This window comes from Vanacampus margaritifer, chromosome 19 (genome assembly GCF_051991255.1).
Source record: "Vanacampus margaritifer isolate UIUO_Vmar chromosome 19, RoL_Vmar_1.0, whole genome shotgun sequence".
Classification (NCBI taxonomy): domain Eukaryota; kingdom Metazoa; phylum Chordata; class Actinopteri; order Syngnathiformes; family Syngnathidae; genus Vanacampus; species Vanacampus margaritifer.
In genome coordinates, this window is record NC_135450.1 from 3435486 (window position 1) to 3461334 (window position 25849).

Consider the following 25849-nt stretch of genomic DNA (forward strand, 5'->3'; position numbering starts at 1 on the left):
GGTGCACCTGCAAAGCATGTTTTGTCCATGTTTTTAATGCAGCTTTGCAGGGAGTAAGATAACGTGCGGATTTTCTCACAACAGTGTTTCTCAGCAAATCCCAAAAGACTATGACATATTCTTGCTACACTGTTTATCAACTGAAAAACAATTTGCTTCAAGGTTGAGAATGGTTGAGAGAATAATTACAAAAAGTAACTAATGAAAGTGGCCACAAATGATGATAGCCTTACTTAATATTTAGTTGCACAGCATTTTGAGGCAGTCAAGATATTTTTGTAACTCGCGAGACTTCTGCACCTGTTGACAAATATTTCGGTCCACTCCTTGTTTTATTTTTAGCCGTGTGTTTTGGGTCATCCTGACCTGCGACTGCAACTGAGATCTAAGCTTCCTGATATTGGGCAGCACATTTTGCTGCAGAATGCCTTGATAGTATTGATAGTCCCAAAAGCTTTGTGGCCAACATTGGATGAGTACCGTCAGTTTTGCCAAGACCAGTTTTCTTATTACTCTTTGTTTTGAATAAATTGTTGGATCATTTTCAATAGTTAATTGTCAGTAATAGTTTAGGTAGTTCAGTGACCACTGTATGCTTTTTTTGCTTTAATACAACAGTACAAATAGTTTTGTCTATCTGTATAAATAAACATAATCAAAACATTCTCACAAAAACAAAGTTATCTTTGTATCTCTGTAATTGATTTGACTGCAGTATTTGACAGCCACTGGCTGTCTGCACATGGTAGGAAAACTACAAAGAATTACCGTAGGCTGTCAGGCCTTTGGTCACTGATGGTCACTTTAATAGATGTTGATTTTAGAATACCGAGCGGGCACTTGTCATTTCTCCTGCAGGATTTGGAGCAAACTTTGCCGCTTGTTTCACTCTCGCTCTCCGATCGCTCTGTGATCTTAAACACTTGCTTTATTGATCAGTTTTCTTGACTTTCTCGAGTCGCTTGAAATAAAATGTATTATTATTAGGGCTTAATTTAAGTATTTTTGCACTAAGCCGTGAGAGGTCCCACATGCGTCACTGTGATGTTACAACATTCAATGTTTGTTAGTTGTCTAGAAAAGTATAACCTGCTTTCTGTTACTATTTTTGGTGTTGAGCTGAGTGTAAATTATGATGTAAAATGGGGACGGTTCTCTACAAATGTATGGCAAAAATCTAATAAAGGAAGAACTGATATTTTTGCATCAGTCATCAGTGTCATGGTTTATAAATAGGGATGGGCGAGTACTGATATCAGGTATGGGGCTCATTTTAGGGTACTCGTGGAGGCTGTCGATACCAGCCACGATACTTACAGTAAGTGGGAAAAAAATCTGAGTAAGTCCTCCTCAACAGTAGTTGGCGCTATTTCAACATTCTATCTTCTGATGGTAAAAGAAAGCTCTGTGTGCCACAATAAAGAGAGGAGGCTATACTAACAAATGATGTTTTCAGGTCTTCATTCACTTCTGACCTTTTTATATTGTCAGATAGATAAATAGTGCTCCATTTTCTGCATCATCTGGCTTACATTTACCTTTGTCTTATGTTTGTTTGAACTTGTGGGAAATTTAGCCATCCATTGACAATTTTTTCACCTGCTGTTGTTAGCTCTGCCTTCATAACTGTAAAAATATTTGAACAAAGTGTTTGATTATTTGTAGTTCCTGGTTTGCGTCTTGCCCAACTGAGAATGTGAATGAATGGAACCTTCAATAATGTGTGTTTTTCTGGGTGGTTTTATAAATTTCGTTTGGTCTACAGGCTTTAGTTTGTTTTTACACATTATTGTTGTAATGTAATTTGTTACTTACTGACTTATATTTCCGCCACAGTTGAAGTTGTAACACGTAAAAGACTGCAAGTCTGAAGCAGATACTGTCTTTTATATGAATTCATAGTATGCCTTTATTTTAGCGTAAGCCTAAACCAATTGACCAAAACATTTATGTTTAATAAATCGAGTAGTGTCTATTCAAGATCAAGTGAATGAATATATGTTAAAAAATCTTTGAATAAATGGAAGTGACCTAGATATGGTTTAATTTCATCATATATAATGGTTTTGGTTATTCATTCACTTTCTTGTTTGCCGTTTTTTTGCATGTTTTTGTTACTGGCAGCGTTTTTCCACAGGTTTTTGCAGCAATTCTCCGTGCTACTTCAGTAATAATCATTTGTTGGAATATTACACAGTAGGGCTGGGCAATAAATCGAATTAATTCGATACGTTGAAAATTAGCTAAATCGTGAAATCGAATGTTGTCTTCACGATTATTTAAAGCTGTTGTTCTTATGTTCTGTTACATCCAGATGTTTTTGTGAGTTTTGCACAAGTTTTGCACAAGTGTCAGAATGCTGGATGGGTGGTTTACAAGACATGTTTAGTACAATAGCTACCAACTTAATTGTGGCATTTAAGCACAAACTATGAATGTTAAGTTTATGTTAATACTGATCTAGAATCAGTAAACATTATTGTTGTCTGAACATTTTGCACAGGAATTATTTTTGAATAAATTATTTTAATAATAATTAAATTTGTTGGGTTTATTAGATTAAAATCTATTAAAATCGTAATCGTCCATATCGCCCAGCCCTATTACACAGTAAAGACATTGACGGACCCAAAACCCAGAATGCACTAGATCAAGAAAATAATGTTATGTCGAGTTTTCAACTGTTGTTTCTAAACGTGCACTTCCCTGTACAAACAGTTGTAAAACATTTTTTTTAAAAAAAAGCTGTAAAGTGTATTTGCAGTTTAGGTGGACTGTGTAAGATCAAACATAAGGTTTCCAGGGGGCTAATGAGTCCTTCAGCTATTATTACCTGCTATGTTCTTTAAACGTAGAAGTTTTTTGGTAGCTTACAGAGTGTGGCCTTGCGTAGGTTGCAACTGTGCCGTCTTATCTAATTCTGATCTATTATTAAATGGTAATAAATCTGCAGCCTATAGTCTGTCACTGACACTAAGTGGTCAGCTGAGCCAGTGGCTGCCACTTAAATTCATCCTGGAGGGAAAAGCTTGGCGTTGATGTTGCTCAGCTACAGTGTGGCCAGCAGACATCCGCATGAAAGGGGATTTTTTCGACCTGTTGCCTGCCATCTGCATGTTAGAAATCTCTTCTGTTCTCTCGGGAGTGGGGTATTTATGGGCTCTAGTGTTTTTCTAATAACATTTCTACATTATTACTATGAACTGCGTTCATGTTGACATGTTCATGTTTGTCAGCAAGAACTAGTCTTCTTTAGGAATTTGTTTTTGTGGCATATATATGACAAATGAATTGGTTATTTTTGATAGATGTTGATTATTATTCTTGAAATAAAGATATCATGTCGAAAAAAACCTGAACTTTTTTTCATGTGTAATCTTCTGCTCAAAAGGCTACAGTGAGTGGTCATCTTTTCAGGTCATAGTGTTCTAATCTGTCAATCTGTATGTAGATTGTTTAAAGTTTGTTCTAATCTCTCTAAAAATGTTTGCTAACTACAGTTGTTTTTTTTTCAGTTTCTTTAAACATATGATACATTGGTTTTAATGAGATCCGACTTTTACTCTGGTTTTCTGTTAGGCACTTTGATTTGCATCTGTTGAACAAAAAAAGTCTGCACTTTATCATTAAATTCACTTTCCCTTGGTGAGCCCCTTTAAAGATTGGCTAGCAGGAATGTGCCTTTGGTGCGAATATTTGGAACACCTCCAGTGAGTGCTTTTCCTGTGAGCCTTTTTTTTTCTTTTAAACATGACCTATTTTACTGAAAAGGAGGACTAACAACCCATTTTCTTCTTGACATGTTCCTATTCTCTGTTTCGGAGTGGGTTTGTCAGCCCATTCTATAATAATAGAGACATAATTTGATTGATTGATTGTTGCTATACAGTATATGCCATTCTGCCCAATGCACACCCTCCACCTGTGTACACATTAAGCAATGGCTGACATTGTCAATGCCCAACAGCGCAGACAAGCAAGTTACAGGACGTGTCTGTCCATGGAACACTTTCCCACCGGAGACTAGGGGCCCAGTCTGGGTTACAATTGAGTGATTGTGACTTAGTTGTGATATTCCAGGACTTGGTTCTATTTTTTTGTTTTTACAGTCAAAGTTCCTAAAGCAAAAAAATGATAATAAATGTCCTGTCTTCACAGCTGGGATACAAGTAAGTGTTTTGTTGGTTTCAGATGCCTTGAGTGAATCAGATGTTCTGTGCTGATTCATAATCATTGCTAAGATGCCCATTTTACAATTGGAGGAACATAACAGTTAGCGGTGGGAATCTTTGAATGTCTCACGATTTGATTCGATTCCGATTTTTGGGTGTGCGATTCAATTTAGAATCTATTTTCGATTAAGAACGATTTTTGCTTCAAAATGATTTGATTGGCAATGATTTTTGCTTCAATTTATAGATGTTCAAGGAATTGTAATGATGTACTCCAGTCTGACTCGCTAATGCTAACTTGTGCGCTACTCGCGGCACTTTTATCACTCAAAAGAACGGCTCCACGCTGAAAACAACAACTTTTATTGGATTAACTTGATTGTGACTTTTTCCTTCTACTCTCTGTGGCTACAACTTAACAGTGTATCAAACCGCGTGGAATCACACTGCCCGTAAGTGGCCAACTCAGGTACAACATGAACAGTGCTCCCAATAAAGGCACACACAAACAAAGGGAAGACAGTATAAAATAATTTAAATAAAATCGATTTTGGGACATTTAAAATCGTCTCTGAATCATACTAAATGAAAATCGCGATTCTTATGAGAATTGATTTTTTGGCACACCCCTAATAACAGTCAAGCTTTAACTAGCTTGTCCCACTAGCCTTTCTTCTTATCTAGCCACTCCAGCCTATGGCTCTGAATAACTCCAGCTAAATCCGGCTCGCTCGGTCTTTCGGCATCTTTCGCCGCGGTTCACGCCGGCTGCCAAGTCGTTGTCATTCGCCGAGATGCTCGTTTGCGCACACAAAATAAGAATTGCTAGTAGGTTTGCGACGTGTGGTCTCTCTGAGCCACCGTAGTGTGCGTGCTTCGAAATCCATAGGCTTGGGCTGCATTCTATGATATAGCGACATCTAGTGGTCAACTATTACACACTGTCACTTAAACAGAGGTGGGCGCGTCAATGAAATTTGAGCGTCCGCCATTCGGAATTTGTCAACAGTTGGGACACTGTCAATATTTCAAGCCGAACCAAATTGTAATCGTCAATCCGTCAACGCTATTTTAACCTGGCTTCCATCATTGCTAACTTACAGCTGTTTTCGGACCGACAGTAAATTTCATGGGTGCAGTTCGTCAATCGACAGTCCTTCAGCATTATTTTAACCACGCTTCTGTCATGCTAAATTACAATGTGTCACCATTATTGTCTATGACATTTTTTTTTATTTATTATTCCTTTCCTCATTAAATGTAGCAATAACAAGAAATTTACAACAGGAGGAAAATATTATCATAAACCAAGCTCTACAACACGATCAGTATATTGACTGAGCCAAAAGAGAGAAGGCTTGGAGAATTGTGTGCAAGGAAGTTAGCAGACCTGGTAGGTTTATATTTACTTCTTTCCTGCAGGAGAAAGAGTGGCACGGCGGCATTCCCAGGAAAGAAGTGGAAGTACTGTGTGATGCGTCAGCGAAGTGGGTGTCCGTCAGTGTTTTTGTCATTCTTCAGCGAAACAGCCATCCGTCACTTTATGGATTGACGAAATGCCCACCTCTGTATTTTTAACATCCACAATATGCAAATTTCTACGAGAGGGTCCAGTTAAGTTTGTTTGCAAATGTAGCATGGAAAAGCAGCATTTGCAATTGAGATTTGTAACGTGCATGTGTAGGGTTACTGGAATGATAGAAAAGCTGATGCACTGGATTCATGTGAGCGGCTCCATGGATTTTCGAGTTCAGCGTACTTGCGCGGCTGCACTGCTCTTGAGCGACAGCCGCCGACACAGACAGCGCGACGGCAGATACATTCAGATCCAATACATAATCACATACAAGCACTCGAGCGGAACCAGGCTAAACGTGACAAATGTCCTTTTCATGTTTGTTTAGTCCCTCAGTCAACTCATTAGCAAATTATCGATTTAAATTCTTACTGTAAAAATGATTAGTGGTTGTCTTAGAGATAGACAGATATGAATTTTTTCAGGGCAGATACGGATGCAAATTAATAGTATTCAAGGAGGCTGATAACTGATATTTGAAGCCGATATTCATTCTCAGTAAAAAAAATTTTTAAAAAGTGGGGGTGGGGTTCTTATTGGCATCAACACTTTTTAAAATACAATTGCCAATCTTGACTGTTGTAATGTCTTAAAGCATGTTCATTGAACAATTTTTCATACTTTTCGAAATATATAAAAAAAAATGTTTTTCATTTTAGACAATTGACATCCTTTTAAATTTCTAACAAAAAGTTCAGGGAGCTCCCAAGGTTATTAGTACGTCTTAAAACGTTAATTGTAAACTTAAGCAAGTAAATGCCATAGCTCTCTGTAGTTTTCTACAGTAAATATTATTTCCCAAAATCTAAAAATATCTGAAATCTTAAACTTTCAATTTTTTTTTGTTTTAATGTTGAACAAAAACAAATGGTTAAGAAGGTTCCCAGGGTCAGTAGCCTCTTTTATAAAGTTAAATGAAAATTCCCTGAGCTTGAAACTGTTGATTTACCTTATATCGGCCGTCAGATTAAAAAAAAAAACGGCCGATACCGATATTCGTCAAAATGCCCAATATCGATGCTAATAATTGTTGGTCAATCCCTAGTTTGTATATATTTCCAAATAGGGTACGTTGGGTGTATTGGGTAAAAGATGTGCTTTTTTATGGTTTTTTTAGAAGGTGTGCACGCATGGTCTGAGGATGTTCTAAATTTGTTCGCAGGATACGTTCAAATTCAAGTACGAAGATATTGATGAATCACCCATTTCATGCGTACGAGCGTTTTGCGCACAAATTGCTGCGTAAGCACATTAGTGAATGAGGCATTGTTTATACTTTTCAAACGTTAAGGTAAGTTTAGTATAGAAATATAAACTTATTTACTTATCGTATTTGGAATGAGTATGAAATGTCTGTCAGGATGACAATTTACATCCATGTTGTAGTCTACATCTCAAAATCCTGGACCATGCTTTCTTTTTTTTCTTGCTTGGTGACTTTTGTTGTAATACTTGAAGTGGCATATGAACTTTTCTATCAGCTTTTTTGTGAGAAGCTTGTGCTCATTTTGAAGCTGAATTTCTAGTTTTTCCTCATAGCAAATACTCTGTTCAGGGCGCGGTAGGTTATTGACAGACCCTCTCAAAGAAATTGGTAAAACTTTTGAGTCAGACAAGTTTGACATGTCTGCATCAACTCCAATGTCAGAACTGGAGTGGTCTCTTAGGCCAAGATGGATGCCTGCTGCTGCCGGGATGATTGTTTTGATCCCAATAACAAGTTGATGACCACATCTTTTCTATTCTAGTTCCAACAAAATGTCTGCCAAGGTTGCCAGCTAACCGGATGCGGCCATAAAATTAAATTCAGTGGCGCCTTCAGATCCTTTAACTAGATAATCTGTTCCAAAAGATGTTGGCCGTGAAAATCAATTGAAGATTGAGACACTGTGTTTTTTCTGCCTGTCAAAATCTTTTCTCAGAAACGGGTTGAAAGATGCAGCCTTTTCTTGACGAAAGGGGAAAATCAAATCACATGTCTCCGCTATGGTAATATACACAGGTTGCACTCCATTAGAATGTAGCTAATTATTTAAATCCATCCATCTAGCCATTTTCTATCGTGAAGTAAGCTGGAGACTATCCCAGCTGAATTTGGGCGAGGCTCAGTCAATCGCAAGTCACATAGAAAATCAGTCATTCATGCTCACATTTACACCTACAATCCTTGTTTGAACTTTTAAGAGTTTCTTTCATTCTTTAACTCATTTGCCCCCAAAAACGTATAACTACGTTCTATTCTAAATATTATCACGCTCCCAAAGACGTATTAATACTTTTTTTTTTATGTGTGTTTTTTTCCTGCAGCTTCTGACATGAAGAGGTCACTTAAAGCAATGGTAGTTATTACACAAATGGCCAGCAGGTGGCAGCAGAGTGTAAGAGATCAACCAGTGCCATGTTGCAGCAAGCTCTTTCCGCCACTGTTAGATTTGTGAATAATGATGAAACTTGGATAGAAACAGATAGAAATATACTTTTTTTCCTAAATTAAGAAGAGACCCTAATTTGGACTTTTGGTGGGTTCCATGTTTTTATAGCAATACAACTAAATCTTCTGTGTACTTTGCAAAATCAGTCAAAATCCAGTAAAACAGCTGGGAGTAAGGAGGGTTGCTTCAGTGAACATGGCTGGGAGTGGATGAGTTAAAAGAAAATAAACCGAATATACAGTAAATGTGTTTGGAATGTGAATTGTTTACAATTCAAGATGGCGAACTGCGGCTAACCTACTAGCATGGATTTAGCAGAAAACTCCAAGATTTAATTGAATTGAATTTATACAGTTTTGTGAGTTTTATCATGATACGTCCCCACAGTATCATGATAATGATTGTCTTGTGAGATTTCTATCATGATAATATGGTATCGTGCCGTTTGGATATTGTTACAACCCTACAGTGTATACATGCACTTATTGCTCTAATTTTGAAGGCATTGTCTGTTTTCCTAAGTACTAATAAGAATGCAAATTAATATATTTCCATTTTCAACAGGGACATATCAAACTCTGTTAAAGATAGTTTGTTTCAATAAATGTTTGCTCTGCAAACTCAGTGCAAAATAATGGCATGCACCTGAAGCAGGAATTTTTCAAGTTTTGTTGCAAAGTCTGTTGTTTTTGCTCCTTTTGTTGTTCTTTTCGAAACATCTCTTGTTGAGGCAAGTCCTTCTTTTGCAGAAAATGGGGAAAAGCAAAAGCAAATAACATGAGTTTCGTTGGCTTTCCAAAATATGGTCTTGTGAGGTACCCTGAGGACATTTGTGATGTACTGGCATGACTTGTGATGTTACTAGATGAAGTGTTTGCCCAAAAAAAAAAAAAAAAGACATGGCCAAAAATGAATCATTTGGAATTGTTTAACTGAGGTCTGAACTGAGGACAACGTGCAACTTTTACACACATGGACAAAATTGTTAGCACCCCTCTGTTAATGAAAGAAAAACCCACCATGAACACAATAACTTGAATCTTGACAAAAGTAGTAATTGATAAACCTATTGTGAAAATTAACCAAAAAGGCTGACAACTAGTCACTGTGCGTGTGTGTTTGGTGACATTGTGTGTACCACACTAAACATGGACCAGAGAGATATTGAAAAGAAAATCATAGCCAAACAGGTTAAAGGTAAATGCTATTAGACCATCTCAAAGTACTTTGATTTTCCTGTGTCTATAGTTGCACATATTCAGTAACTTAAGATCCATGGGACTGTAACTAAATCTCGCTGGATGTGGTCACAGGAGGAAAATTGATGACAAATAATATGATTGGTAACAAAGGTTTTTATATGCCCACCTGTGTAAAAGCATAAAATTGTGGTTGAATCCCAAATTGTACAACCTCAGGGGAATTAGAATTTAGAGGGTCTTTTTTGCTATAGAATTGTTACAAGTGCTTTCAACTAGGGCCCGACCGATTAATCGGCTGCCGATTATAATCGGCTGATGATTGCCCTTCAAACTTCAGCCAAATGGACGATTATTTTTCCCTTTAAGAGCGTTATCGAAGAAAACCAAAGTTTCCGACGCTGTGAAAGTACCCTGAATGCACCATTTTGTTTGCGTAGCATTAGCAACTAGCAAGTCTTTAGCGTATGTGATTCTGGTTATTCTGTTGTCCCTAAGCGTCCTATAAGCTGTTTAATGACACCTCAGTTGGAGTTAACTGTAAAATTAAACACACGCCAAAAAGAATAACATCCACTGTATATTTAAATACAAAACATGCTTCGTTTTTAAAACATAGCTAGCCTAGCGCTAATGCTAAAATTGAAGGGAGGATCCCATTCAAATGCTAACAGCATGTTAGCACCAACTTCATGAGTGTTTTTCCTTCAAATAACAAATATTCACACACAAATGCTGTGGGAACACATACCCACAGGTAAGATAACACTTCGCAAAGGCTCAAATTCTTCCCAATGTGTGAAAAATTAGTTATTTTAATAGAATTTAATCGCAACTTTTTTCTGTATTCACTTTAAGTGTGTACAACATGGATGCACGGCACTACACTGCCCCAAGAGGCCCCTCAAAATATATTTTATGCATTAAATATATATTTTTAAATAATCGGCAGATTAATCGATAATCGATATTTTATTCGCAGCCGAGTGTGAAGCGGTTGGGCTGAGGATCAGCACCTCCAAATCCGAGACCATGGTCCTCAATCGGAAAAGGGTGGAGTGCCCTCTCCGGGTCGGGATGGGAAGTGGAGGAGTTCAAGTATCTTGGGGTCTTGTTCATGAGTGAGGGTAGGTTAGAGCGGGAGATCGACAGGTGGATCGATGCAGCGTCTGCAGTGATACGGACGCTGTATCGGTCCGTTGTGGTGAAGAAGGAGCTGAGCCAAAAGGCAAAGCTCTCGATTTACCGGTCGATCTACGTTCCTGCCCTCACCTATGGTCGTGACTGAAAGAACAAGATCCCGGATACAAGCGGCCGAAATTTGTTTCCTGCGCAGGGTAGCCGGGCTCTCCCTTAGAGATAGGGTGAGAAGCTCGGTCATCCGGGAGGGGCTCAGCGTTGAGCCGCTACTCCTACACGTTGAGAGGAACCAGTTGAGGTGGCTCGGGCATCTGGTTCGGATGCCTCCTGGACGCCTCCCTGGGGAGGTGTTCCGGGCATGTCCTATCGGCGGGAGGCCCCGGGGACGACCCACGACACGCTGGAGAGACTAGGTCTCTCGGCTGGCCTGGGAACGCCTTGGGATCCCGTCGGAGGAGCTGGGTGAAGTGGCTGGGGAGAGGGAAATCTGGGCTTCCCTGCTAAAGCTGCTGCCCCCGCGACCTGACCCCGGATAAGCGGAATTGAAGACGGAACGGAACGGAACGATATTTTTTTCTGGCAAAAATCTGTATCGGCATTGGCCTCAAAAAATGCCGGCCGGGCCCTACTTTCAACATTTGCTTCTTCTGGAGAAGGCAAGGCAATTTTATTTGTGTAGCACATTTCATAAACAAACAACTCAATGTGCTTTGCATAAGCAAAGACACAACACCCACAAGATCAACAAACAACAGTTAACAACATTCAGAAACGAAGCAGAGAAAACAAAAGTAGCTCACAAAAATTATTAAGAGCATACATTGACAACGTTAAAGCACATGACCAAAAACTTTAAAAACATTTAAGAGAAATTTGTCTAAAATAATTAAAAGATTAGTTTTAGTATTGTGTTTTTTTTTTAAGTATTGATAGTATTGTGTTGTTTTCACAGTGGCTTGATTGTCAGACATTTTTCTTTTTGTATTCTCCAGCTGTTGCGAGAATTGAAACATCCAAACGTGATTGCCCTGCAGAAAGTGTTCCTGTCCCACAGTGATAGAAAGGTCTCGCTCCTGTTAGACTATGCCGAACATGACCTTTGGGTGAGTTTTTCTTCTATGTCCATGTTGCATGATCTCTGTCCCGCGGGATTTTCAAAAACAAAAGTCATACAGACTTTAGGCTAGCAAAAACCTGACAAGTCATTTGGAGGGCTACTTGGACTATCCCAAATAATTCTACAGCAGTCTGGTGCATATACTGTATACATAATGTTGTCTAACAAACAAACAAAAATCATCAATGTTCCAAAATACGCAATGAAAAAACAGGCCACAGGACTGAATTAGATTTTCATATGTAATTGGTTGGATGACGTGACCCTTTCTATCAAAAGTGTAAAAAGTAATAATGAATAAAACACTAATTAAGAATGGATTATTGAAAATCATAAATCAGGCATTGCATTATAATTTTGTGATCCAATAGAATCAATGTATTTTTAAAACCAAACAACAAAACTGGCATGAGGTGGTTAGTGTATGCTCTGGGGCTACTTTGCTACATCCAGAAGTGGGTCATAATCTGGAGGGTTAAATCAAATGTCAAGACTAACAAACATTCTGGATTGAAATGTTCTGGAAACTGTCAAGTGATGGACCCTCCAACATGATAATGTCATATAGAATACACACCTTAACATTCCCAAGAATGGCTAAGAACAAATCATTGGACCGTTGTGCTCCTCTATGATTACCAACATTTTGGCCAGAGCAGTTTATTTATTTATTTATTTTTAAATACAGTAAATCAGTTGGACCACCAAAAAAAAAAGCATTGCCTGATATGCATGACTTCTTGATATGATTTTGGTGGATTAGTCGAATGAATACAAGGTGGCCTTTTGCGGAGAAGAAATTCCATTGGGTGAAATGTTTTGTCTTTCTTCTAGCATATTATCAAGTTCCATCGTGCCTCCAAGGCCAACAAAAAGCCCATGCAGCTGCCCCGAGGGATGGTCAAGTCTCTCCTGTATCAGATTCTGGATGGGATCCATTACCTCCACGCCAACTGGGTCCTCCACAGGGATCTGGTGAGTTGCTACATTATTTTAGCTCCACTGCTCCACTTTCCCATGGCTTGAATACAGCGTCTATTGCTCTGCTCTTCTAATACCTCGATTTGAGTTGTTTTCTTAGTTTTTTAGTTGCCATTAGTGACCATATTTGGGCATTAGACTGAAGCCCACTGAGATTGAGAAAAAGACACAGCCAGGTCGGGGTTGTGCGTCTATTGAACAGGCCGCATTGATTGCGTTCCCACTTGCTGATGGTGTGAATGTATGTGAGAGTGGTTGTCTGTCCCTGTGATTGACTGGCGACCGGTTCATGGTCAAGTTCACCTTTCTGCCATAGTCAAAAGAAGAAGGGAGTGACAGTATAGAGCGGGGCTGAACAATTGATCTAATTCAAATTGGCATCGCAATGTAGTAAAATACAACAAAGAATCGAAAAAGCTGCAATTTTGAAAAAACAAAAAATGGCTTAATTTCGGTCCATTGGTAGGATTTATTTTTTATATTTCATTTACTTATTTAGATAGTGTCTAGATAAGCTGAGTGCTTAAGAAGTGCAGTCCACATTTTTCATAGTGTTGTTTGATGAAAAGTGAAAAGTTGAAGTGACAAACCCACAGATTTGTTTGCATTATCTGACATACTTAACTATTACGCCAAAGCTTGTTCGGTAGAATGTTGTAATGTTGTAGTGAATGTTTATTAAAATACAAGTCAAAATGTTTAGTAAGTTAACAACTGTAATTGAGGTAGATTGAGAGAGAAACGCTTTCATATTAATTCATGGTTTATTTGCCTTTATTTTAGCGTAAGCCTAACCTATAAGACCAAAACATTTATCTTAAATGTGATATTGTTTATTGTAATAGAGATTTTTTTTTTTTAATAAATGTGAAGAGGACCTTAAAAAAAAAATCGGTGCCCTGTTTTTTATTTTTTTTAGTTTATCAGAAAGCCAATTGTTTGGGCCATGTGTATGTCAATCACAAAGTTGTCATAGCGATTTATACGATAAACATATTAAAAGGGAATTTAACTGTTAAATTCCTTCTACTTTTGTTTCACATTCACGTTTGCATTCTCATTCCCGAGCAGGCGCATTTTTGTGATATTAGAACTAGAACCCTTCCCAGCTACTGTGTCTAAGCATCATGGTAAATGTAGTTCTAATTCCCTAATGCTGCGGTCGCCAGTCAGACCTGACGCAAGCTGAGCTTTTCTGACGGCATATTTCCAACGTTACAATGTGGGGCTAATGCCAGGCGATTGGCACAGCCAGATTTTAATAGCTGCCGCGACTGAGCAAAAGTTGGATAATGGTGAGTGCATTGCTTTGTTTAGTGCTGTTGAACTGTCAACCAATAAAGCATTTTTGCATTAGCTCAAGTAGTCACCAGATTGATTAGTGATTACATTTGTTATAAATAATTCCTGGTGAGAATTATTGTGTATTTGATTTTCAGTTAATTTTCTAAATCTAGTCACCCTACTTAGACCAGAAATGTTTCTAGTCAAGAGTATTGTCTGGCTCATCAGTATCTCTATCTAGCTACAGCACACTGACGCCTGTGTGATGGTTTGTGGGTTTCCCACAGTTTTGTTTTTTTGTTTTTCAGGAATATGAGCACCATCCAGACTTTCTTTGGATCAGAGGTGGCAAATCCAGGTCCAGAAAGTAACAACCCTGCCACAGTTTGGCTTTAGCCTCTAGCGCTTTCTAGCTAGCTAGCTAGCTAGCTCCTTAGCAGGTAAACAAGCACCATGGATGCTAGATAGCTTGCTCCCTAGCAGGTAAATGAGCACCATGGGAGCTAGCTAACTAGCACCTGAGGCTAAAGCCAAACTGTGGCAGGATTTTTACTTTCTGGACCTGGGTTTGCCACCTCTGCTTTGGATTAGAATAACAGGATTTCCACCTGAAATATTAGAAATATAGATAACAGTTTACTCATGAGGTGTGGCTAAAAGTCAAATAGAATTTAAAAAAAATCCTATTTCCTGAATTGTTGGAAATGTAGATCACAGTTTACTCATTAGGTGTGTCCAAATGTAAAATAGAATAAAAAATATTTATTATTTAATGAAGTAAAACTAATTCAAAATACTGTAATGTCATGCTGACAACTTTTTTTTGCAATTCGAGCCGAAACTGGTGGAACAAACACAGAGCCGCTTTTTGCTATGGGATTTGTGGACAACCGCCCAACCGACGCAATTTATGTGAGGGTGCATGGGCGCCCTAAAAACAACAACAACAAATTTCCACCTAAATTGTCAGAAATTTAGATCACAGTTTATTCATCAGGTGTGGCTAAATGTCAAATAGAATAGAAATTATATATTATTGATTATTCTCTATGTCCACTTCTCAGTAGGGGAGCAATTCAAGGCCATAACCTTATCAGCGTTATACTTATACAGTATATGTGAGGGCGCCCGTGCGCCCTCCCCAAAAAAAAAGAAAAAAAAATCTGAACAAAACATGCTAGTTTACTCGCTGGACTAACGCACATTTCTATATCGAATTAGTGTATAGTACAGAGGTAGGCATGGAGGGCCGGAGTTCTGCAGGTTTCGCATGTTGCCCTTCTCCGACACAGCTGATATATGATCAGCTCATCAGCAAGCTCTGCATAAGCCTGATAACGATCCTGTTGATTGGAATCATCTTGTGTTGGAAGTGAGAAACCTCCAAAACCTGCAGGACTCCGGCCCTCGAGGACTGAGATTGCCCACCTCTGGTGTAGTAGGTACTGGGGCGTCCTCATCGTCACCTCAACTTGCTCCGGAGACTCAAATTGGAAGAGGGAATTAGGGAAAAAGGTATTAATTGTACAAGAAAAATAATGAAAGAAAAAGACGGGATTTCCACCTGATTTGTCAGAAATTTAGACCACAGTTTACTCATCAGGTGTGGCCAAAAGTCAAATAGAATAACAATTATTTCTCATTTCTTTATTTGTTAGAACTTTAGATCACAGTTTACTCATCAGGTGTGGCTAAAAGTCAAACAGAATAAAAAATGTTTTTTTTATTTAATGAAGTGAAACTAATACTAATTCAAAATACTATAATGTCATACTGACAACTTTTTGCAATTTGCGCTAATGCTGGTGGAACGCGGTTTTTGCTATGGGCAATGTGGGCAACTGCCAAGGGTTTACTCATCAGGTGTGGCCAAAAGTCAAATAGATTAAAATTATTTCTTATTTGATGAAGGGAAACTATTTAAAAAATACGGTAATGTCATGCAATTCAAGCTGAAGCTGGTGGAACGTAAATAGCTTATGTCTCTATGTACACGTCTCAGTCGGGTAGTGGAGGTCAGCAATTCAAGGCCATAACCTTATCAGCGTCTACTTATTCACAGGCTTCCGCTGCTGGTGTCTGCTCTTACGTAATCCTCAGCAATCCTAGGTCATGTGACAGCTGGACGTCACATTATGTCGATATGCCAGGATCAGAACGCATGCAGACGTCACATGACTGTCTCTTTGTCACTTTTAGTTGATCAATTGTGGAAGACGCTTTGCTTTTTAATACAATGTAGTGGCGGTGGACTACTGCCATGTATTGAAATTGCTAAAAGCAGTTTTAATGTCATGTGTTCAGTGATTGAGTCCTTTTCAGATGTAGTGTTAAGCACATCATTCCCAGAATGTGACGTCAGAAAGTAAGTGCACTTTTATGTCAGCTGCTCTGTTGCACAAGTTAATCTCAGGGTTGCTTTTTCATTACTTGTACAGTACACCAGGAAATTGATCGTTGATTGAGCTTTCTTCATTTGTCCATCTCAAAGTGCAGTGTTTTTCAAAACATTGGCCACACAATGGTCCCTCGCTATGTCACAGTTCGGTTATTGCGGATTCATTCTATTCCGGATTTCCGTTTGTTTCCATAACTTAATCTATTGCAAAATTACCTCATTATTTTGTGGGTTAATGCTATTTTTACTCCAGTCACACACAAAAAAAAGAGTACATTTTTCTTTGGGGGTGGGGTCGCAGGGGCGGCAGGGGAATTGTTTTACACAAACCGAGACCACAACATAGTGCTTGTAGCCCCCCAAATCCCAATTCCTTCATTGTGGGTAAATTCGGAAATAGGCTTTATATATAAGTATTGATTGACTGAACATATAAACATTAGAAAAAAAACAATGTATGACTAGTATCCATTTCACGTTTGCTAGTTCTTATTTCTTTAATTTCATTTGTTTTTAAGAAAAAAATAAAAATAAAAATAAAGGTTATTGTGCTACTGGATCCTGCTATCGTTTGTGGTTTATTTTTTCCATTCAATTTGCCCAACTGTTGCTGCCGTGTACTCCCACTCATTACTTCCTTAAATGCATTAAAAAAAAGAATGGCAGTATTGTTGTATCAAAAAAAAATATCACCTACATCAACTAAGACAATATTTTAATCTCATCAATTTCAAGGTATTTCATTGATTTATGGGTTTTCCTTTGATTCATGGAGGTGCACCAACTGTGCCTCCCGTCCTAAGTATAGCAAAAATCGGTTTGATTAAATTTGATTTAGTCATGTAAGAATGCTCATAAACAACCACAATTTACATATCATGTAATCGATGAATGCTTTTGACATAGGGGCCTTGGTGGGAGAGTGTTTGTTTTCAAATACTAAACCACCACATCAAAAAGTATTCAATCCATTTTGATAACATTTCAATGAGGACCATTATAGTAGAGTATCAAGAGTAGTGCGCTGTCACACGGCAGAAGCATTCGACTAGTTTTTTCCTGCCTAATTTTTTTTTTCACCATCGCCACAAGCCAAGACAGAACTCGTGCCTGTGAGTATTGCCATTCATCCAGGTCAATTCATTGAATTTCAGTGAATCCAACTGGTCTGTTCTGGTTTTCGGAGAAGACATTTCGCCTTGTTACTGCACATACGAGATAGATTGATTATCAGACGGGCAGATTATCGGCGCCGATACTCAGCATTTTGACTAATATCGGCGTCCTTTAAAAAAAAAAATCTGACAGTTGATAATAAAGCACTTTAAATCTGTGTTAACTTCAGGGAACTATGTACTTGCTGTAAATTTTCAGTTAACTTTTTAAGAGATGATGCTGACTCACCTTCTGTTTTTATTTGAAATTTAAGCTAAGATAGTGGAAAACTTTTTATTTACTGTAGAAAACTACAGGGAGCTATTTACTTGTTTAAGTTAACTGTTTAAGACAGGGGTGTCCAAACTTTTTTGTCTGAGGGCCACTTATATTAAAATGGAAGAATACAGGGGCCACTTTGAGGAGAAAAAAAAACAAAACGTCAATTTTTCAATCACACCAAAATCAGTGAGTCAAGCAATTGCATAATGTTTATATATTCCACTGTTGTTTTGGAAAAACTGCTCCCTGAACAGCTTTCTCCAAGGCAAATAGTTCAGGATTTGACAATATTTTGGGTTGGTCCAGACCCTAATTCACCAGAATATATCAGCTCCTGCACTGAACTGCAGACAAATCCAATCTCTACATTCAGAACAAAAACATTAGCAAACTGTCGTAAGATGACCTTTTTTATTTTATTTTTATAAAGCAGTTACTAGGCAATCATTCATATGATATTTTCACAATATGGACCTTGGCATAGGGCAGATTTTTTCTTGTAAAAAATAAGTATCTTTATTCATCAGTCTTGATAAAGAGAAATGTTACTTTTTTTAAACAGTTTGTAAACGGTTCATTTGCATATCTAGAAAGGCTCTACAAATGTCATTTTTAGTATGTTGGGCCACTTAAAATTCAGAAAATGATTCAATAAATATGTATTAATATATATATATATATTATATATTATATATATATAATATATATATATTAATATATATATTCAATAAATATACATTTCAACAAAGTTTAGAGTTGGAGTTTGTATTTCATTTAATTTTTTTTACTCTGAAGGCAAATATTGGCTATTGGCCTCCTTGACTAATAATAATCGGCATCGGCCCTGAAAAAAACATATCGGTCTATTTTTTATATACAGTAAGTTGTACAGAGCTCTAAAATGACCCCTTTGACCACTCGGCTTGTACTGTACCTGCAGCGAGCAACGTAGTGGCTTTCTTGTTGAATCATTTCTGCTAAATGAGCTGAAAGGAGTATCATATTAAACCCACTGCATGTAATCTGGGTCTACACAGTTAAGTGTGAACAATCGGAGAGAACAAACCATATCAGGTCATTAGTCTGTGAATGTAAATGTCTTGGCTTAGTGACATGATAACCAATCAGAGGTCCTGTGTATATTGAGTTACATGTATTACACCCAATAATTCTATTATCAGTGACTGATAGGCTAGTTATGGATCGTATGGTCTTACCCGCAGAAGACTTGACAACAAAGTCACAGAAGAATTACGTTATATGCTAAGAGAGTTTGTGAAATGACGAATGATTCACTTCTTTGAAGTTTCGAGGTATTGATGGGAAAATGGAGCATATATTGTAAAGTTTGATAAATACTTGGTGTTCCCATTTTTGTGTCTAGTCTTGTATTTGCCAAAATAATTTGGCTCGTTCGTTTTAACATTCCTCGCCATGTTTGGGGCGGATGTGACGTCACCTCATTGACAGGATGTCACCCAATAGTTACTTTTGAGTGAGATGCCAGATTGCTTGGGAGAATACTTACATACACGAGGTGACGTCACGGCTTCTCTGCGAGCAATAGCTGTCATGGAGTCTCAATAAATACGTTCCAAGAGCTATTACAAGCTTACTTCAATAAAACCAGTGTAACAAAAACGTGTTTGGATGCAGTTTTTCTTCTTAAACCATATAGATTTCTCCTTCTGACCCCCCACAGGTACACTTTGAGTACAAATATTATGATGTACAGCATTTCTAATTATAAAATTACCAATGATCAATATTTATTTACTTATTTACAAATATGCTCTAAAATCCCATGAATAATACTATTTATTTATTTATTTAGTTAGTTTAAAGATCCTAAATGAAGGGGGGTGGTATAATACAGGGATTTTAATAAGAAATGAAAAACATTCTCATTGTTTAGACTTTTTCCCCCCCCAACTCATTCACCACTATTGATAGGCAGCTATATATGGAGGACCAAAACGGCCAAAATAAATGAAAAATAAAAACTGATATAAAAATATAATTAAATATGAAAAATAAATATAAATAAAAATGACAAAAGATGTATATACTGTATATATATATATATATATATATATATACATATAGAGAGAGAGAGAGAGAGAGAGAGAGAGATAGAGATACAAAAATAAAAAAAAATAAATGTGGAAATAAATACACGCTGATAAAATATTTGATATTCCGAATATGTTTAATTTGGTATGCTGTACAATGCCGTGTAAAAATTTGTGTTGTTCCGATACTGATACTGGTATCGGCATTGGCCTTGATACTGCATTAAAACAGTGGTATCGGTATCAGTGAGTACTAACAAGTAGCATGCCGATACCATTAATTCTGACGCTAATATAGGACTTTGGATGCAGCATATTGTGTCTTGCTCATGCACGACATTCACTGATGTGTGATATGTTCACTGCATGCCGAGCTAAGACATCCTATTGGTCCTTGAATGTTCTTAACCAATGGCAAGACAGCTTTTTCATGTTGCAAAAAAAAAGAATTGTGTATCGGTATGGTATCGGCATCGGCCGATACTGCAAAGTTGGGTATCGGAATCGGTATCGGGGGCTAAAAAACAGTATTGGAACAACACTAGTAAAAATACATTGTTCTAAGTTAATTTTGACCTCCAAACGTTTGAGGGACAGATAAAAAACTATTTTGGTCTTAATAAAATAAGAACTTGACTGATTTTGAAGCATGCTGTTTTTGCAGCGAACGTTACAAAAGTGTTTGTTTGTTCACTTTTGTCCTTTTTGTCTGAATTTCTACCACAGCTGGATGAAATGCTCCATTGTTAGAACCCAACCTATCTGATTTGATAACATTGTAGTGCAGTATTATTATTTAAGGCTGGTTCATTTCCAGGGGTTCCTGCCATTGTTGCTGCAGGGCTATCGTAATTCTCACAATTTTGTTGTTGTGTTTGTCTTTGTTGGCCAGATTATCAACTGTGAGCAGGTGACAGGCTCTTTGTGAGTAAAAATAAATCAAACAAGGGCGCATTGTTTATTTTTCGATGATGTTGCTGAGTTCCGGTCATTCTCACTTTAGTATAAGTAGAAGTATTGCAGTCAATGAAGTGGACGGCCAACAAGCACTCCTGCTGCTCCATAACATTATGCTTACCCTGGTGTTTCGCATGCATTGCTTCCCCTACATAGCCTAGCTTGACTCCCGCCACATGCTTTGCATTGCACCACTGCATGTTTCCCATCCCCCACTTGTCCTCCTCCTCCTCCTATGTCCCACCCACCACAAGCTACACCGGAGGGGCTCACTACCCTCCCAGCCGCACGCCCCCATGAGGGTTATGTAACCGCCTCAAGCTTGTGCTGTCAAGATGCTAACTGAGCAGCTCTGCAGACCACAGCAAAACGCTCATTGGGCCGTACCAACTATCACTTCCACAGGGAGGATTCCTGAAGGTGATCTATTGCTGCAGTATATTTGTGTCTTCCTGTAAGGAAGACTCCCTTCCACAGAGAATGCAGCAACAGAAGGTGTAACGGCTTAGTAAAAGTGTGACGAGTGCAGATTGATTCACAGTTCTCTATTACTCATATTGGACATGACCACATACATGGTCTGGAGTTAGCAGCAGCATGAGCACTTTACAGTTAGTTATCTGCAGTTTTTCCATATCCAGTACAACCATAATTGACTGGATTTCATTATATTTTTATACTATATACCAAAGCTTTTTATGAGTGAAATTTAATTCTATTTGTTTTCTGGCTGGGGGATAACAAAGTTGTCTGAAGAGATTCTGGGCTCATTTATTTATTTATGTTTTGACAAATTCCATCTCATATACTTACTTAATATAGGCATATCCAGTGGTCTAAGGGTTCTCAGATTGTTTTTGGTCCAGGGATCTCTACAGGGCAAAAATAGTTGTGAGGGACGACCCCAAAGTCTCTCATCCCAATGAAGATAGTTTCTCGTCCTTAACGACAAAGTTTATCGTCCTGGTGAGTTTATCGTTAGAACAAGAAGGTTTTCATGTACTAATAAGGAATTCCTTTTCATTTTGTTGTTGTTGTTGTTGTTTTTTGCTAAAGCTGATCCATGCAATCTCCCAATTTGAGGGAAGCTTTGTTATCGTCTGAATCATTGTGTTGCATAAGCGATCTACTAGCTCCTCAGCTGGCCTACTTTTTGGACAGAGATGCAGATGTGATTGTACAAGAGGATATTGGACTTATCACATTTTACTTCCTGTCAGCCGTGAATATATTTCTCAAACTACCCTACTGTTTATTAGTGCTCTCATGGCTTGAAAACACAACCCTTGGTAAAAAAAACCAAACAACAACAACAAAAAAGAACAATTGAAACATACATTATTCTGGGAGGCTTTTAATAGTACAGTACATTTAGTAGAATCATACAGTTGTGTTCAGAATAAATACCATTTTGTTTAAAAGTGAGGAAAGTGCAAAACCTTTTTAAATGCGTAAATAAAAGAAAAATTAGTCAACCGTGTTATTCCTCTACAAATAGTAAAGAGAAAGGAATAATTGTCTCCTGAAAAAAGGACATTTGGCGTCACTAAATTGTAGGATGTTTGTTACATCATATGGAGCAATTGTTCTTTGAGGACGGTAGACATAAAAATGAGGAAGAAGCAGACTTTGTTGTGAAAATAAAATGAGATTGGCTCACTGATTTGCAATAAATATTCTTTGAGCTACTGCGATTGGTTGGCAACCAGCTCAGAGTGTACCCCGCCTACTGCCCGAAGCCAGCTGGGATAGGCTCCAGCGACCCCCGCGACCCTTGTGAGGAAAAGCGGTTAAGAAAATGGATAGATGGATGGATTCTTTGAGCTAGTTTTTTTTAAATTTATTTATTTATTTATTTTTCCCTGTTTATGGGATGGTACAACAGTGGAAAGAGACATAAACAAAAAAGCTTCTTTCAAATCGGACACAGAGAAAAATATCTCCATCAAAACAAAGGTGCATCAAAAGGCAAGCGCTGTTTCACATCCAAATAACACACTCAGTCACGCATTTTCACTACAACTGACATTTCAAATTGTAAAAAAATATGATGACCAAATATCGGCCGCAGAAATACTGCAAAGCAATCTGAAAGAAAATAAACACATAGCAAATGATGACTAAACAAATAGGCGGAAGAATAAAGCCATAACTGCGTAGCGAAGGTTTTTGGTCAGGGTTGTTAAAGGTGCACAAACTGTTTTAAAGACGTTCGGCAGACATTCTCAAGTGCTTTTAATGGTCGCAAACCCTACTTAATTGAAATTTATTTATTTATTTGTGCTTGTAAAACATTGCTTACATTTGTTTCTTCTGCAGAAACCAGCTAACATCTTGGTAATGGGAGAAGGACCAGAACGGGGAAGAGTTAAAATTGGTAAGGCGAATTTCAGAAAAAAAAACCCATTTATTTATTATTTTTGCCCTTTTAAAATATTGAACAGCCCATATTGTCACTTATAGTAAAGTTTACTAGTATGGGCGGCAGATTTTGAGAGTCCTAGCTCAAGTCTTGCTGCAGAAATAGAGAAATTGGAACGAGCTGTTGCTTACGGACCACTGCCGAGGTGCCTTAAGGCAAGGCATCAAACCACTATTTGCTTTTTTCTTTCTTTCTGAAGATGGAAACAAAATGACCCAAGCCGGGATTCAAACCCAGAACAATTGACAGGCAGACGTGCTAACCTTATGTATCACTGTGCTGCACATCAGACATTTATGTGTATGTTGAAGTGGAGCTTGTGAAATGTAAAGGCAAAAGTATGCGATAAGGAAGGACCTTGACCTTCACAACACTCCCTTTGTTTCTGCCTACTTGGTTTTAAAACTAGTTTAGAAGTTGTTGATAAGCAGGTGTTAGAGCACGGGTGGGAAATTCATTTTCCCAAGGGTCCATGTGAGAAAGCGGAAGAGTTGTTGAAGGCCACACTGATATTATAATCTCAAATGCCATTGCAGGCATTTTCCTGATGGGCCGACAGTCCTCATAGGACTAATGCTGTTGATTTGTATTTTTTATTTTTTGTCCTTTATTTTCTCCTAGGACACTGCCCACAATTTAGATAGCGATTCATTGGTTCACTTTCAATATAGACAGCGGACTGAACCAAATATAGTACGTTCTAAAAAGAGAATTGTTGAACCAATTTAAGATTACAAATTGAATTGTTGACCAAAAAAATCACTTGAATTGGTAACACACGAATTAAGTCAGTCCAAAGTGAATATATTAGGGTTAATTAATTATGAGTTCATTAAACCAAATATATTCATTAAATTAATCCAAAGTGACTCCAATCCAAATTCATAATTAATTTAATTTAATATGTTCACTTAAGACTAACGTAATGCAATCGTGTATTACCAATTAAAGTGATTTTTTTAAGTTTTGTTCGATTTGTAATATTAAATTGGTTCATTAATTCTCTTTTTAGAGTGTATAGAAGCAGCCCAAAACCTACCCTGCACCGTTCCATCAAACTCCCTCTACTTTCACAACACCCAATTTTTGATGTTTAGGAAGTTGATGACACATTAAGCTTGAAACAACTCTCACTATCTAATAGTTTTCGATTACTCTCGATTATTCCATGGATTAATCAGATAAAAAATTATGTTGCAATAAAATGTATTGCAAAATCGTTTTGTCAACGATTACTGTTTATTAACCAATTGTTTCTTATTTGGGTTTTTTGTGCTTGAACAAAAACAAACAAACAATAAAACAGACAATAAATAATTAATTTTAGAATAGCTTATAATACACAAAATTATTTTTTTCCTTGAATTTGTTATGACTCAGTAACTGGATTGGTACGTAACATGTCCGAAAATAGGGCAAATGTTGCTCATTGTTATTCGAATTAAAACAAAATTTACAAGTGTCTTATTTAGATTAGACACAAAATATAATCTGTCTGCTTTCATGACTACAGGAATCAGAGAACACCGTATTTAATTTTGAGAAGCTGGTAAACAATGGTTCTAAACAATTAATCGATTATCAAAATAAGTGTTTCTTAATTTCATGATTGATTCATTCATATAAGCATGCCTGCAGCCAATGCCAACCTTTACAGCATTTAAAAAATATCACCCACTGTTTGAGTCAATGCTTTGGTGCTGTGAGTACCTTACTGTTACAGTGATGCCAGTTCCATCAAAATGGTTCCACATACGCAGCATTTGGGCTCTTCAATTGAAAAAGATTGACTGGAGATCAAAAAATAAAAATTAGAGGGGGGGCGTGTGTATGGGGACATTTGGAAAGATTTGGATGTGACCCACTTGCAAACCTCGTTTGGGTTGCTCGTAATGGCAGGAGAGTCAAAGGGTGAAACAACAACAAGCCTTTGCGCTGCTGACACTGCAGGGGAAATGTTTCTAGCCACTATATCGCTCAACAAATTCCGTGTTTTAACCTGTCAGACAAAGTACATTAGGGCAAATACCTCACACACACATAGATATTACTGTCTCTTATACATAACAATGCTCAACTGTGCTTATATATATATGTGTGTATATATATATATATATATATATATATATATATATATATATATGTGTGTATATATATATATATATATTTGTGTGTGTGTATATATATATATATTTGTGTGTGTATATATATATATATATATATTTATATATATATACTGTATTCCTTTTCTGAGGTTCCAATGTTGATTATGTTTGTTTTTACTGCTTGTCAAGCTTTTTACACCAATTACTACCTAAAAAAGACTTAGGGTCACAAAGTAAATGCCGTTTTGGGAAGAGGTGACGGATCCAGCTCCAGAAAGTAAAAATCCTGCCACAGTTTGGCTTTAGCCCCTGATGCTAGCTAACTAGCTCCCTAGCATGTAAATGAGCACCATGGGGGCTAGCTAGGGAGCTAAATAGCTAGCACCTGCGGCTAAAGCCAAACTGTGGCAGGGTTTGACTTTCTGGACCTGGATTTGCCACCTCTGTTTTGGGGTTTTGTTTACATTATAGTCATAGATTAAACAAAACCCAAAACGCTATTGACTGGAAGAAAACTGAAGTAAAATACTAAAAGTGGCTTGTAGAAGTAACTAAAC

At 37.5% G+C, this 25849-nt stretch overlaps 1 protein-coding gene across 1 annotated transcript in view; it reads left to right on the forward strand.

Moving 5' to 3' along the window:
* cdk19 (cyclin dependent kinase 19) overlaps positions 1-25849 on the forward strand; it is a 49990-nt gene that overhangs the window by 7985 nt on the left and 16156 nt on the right. The window contains exons 3-5 of the mRNA XM_077553340.1: positions 11512-11622; positions 12471-12611; positions 23085-23142. Of these exons, the coding sequence (XP_077409466.1) occupies positions 11512-11622; positions 12471-12611; positions 23085-23142 (310 nt within the window). The remainder of the gene's footprint in view (positions 1-11511; positions 11623-12470; positions 12612-23084; positions 23143-25849) is intronic.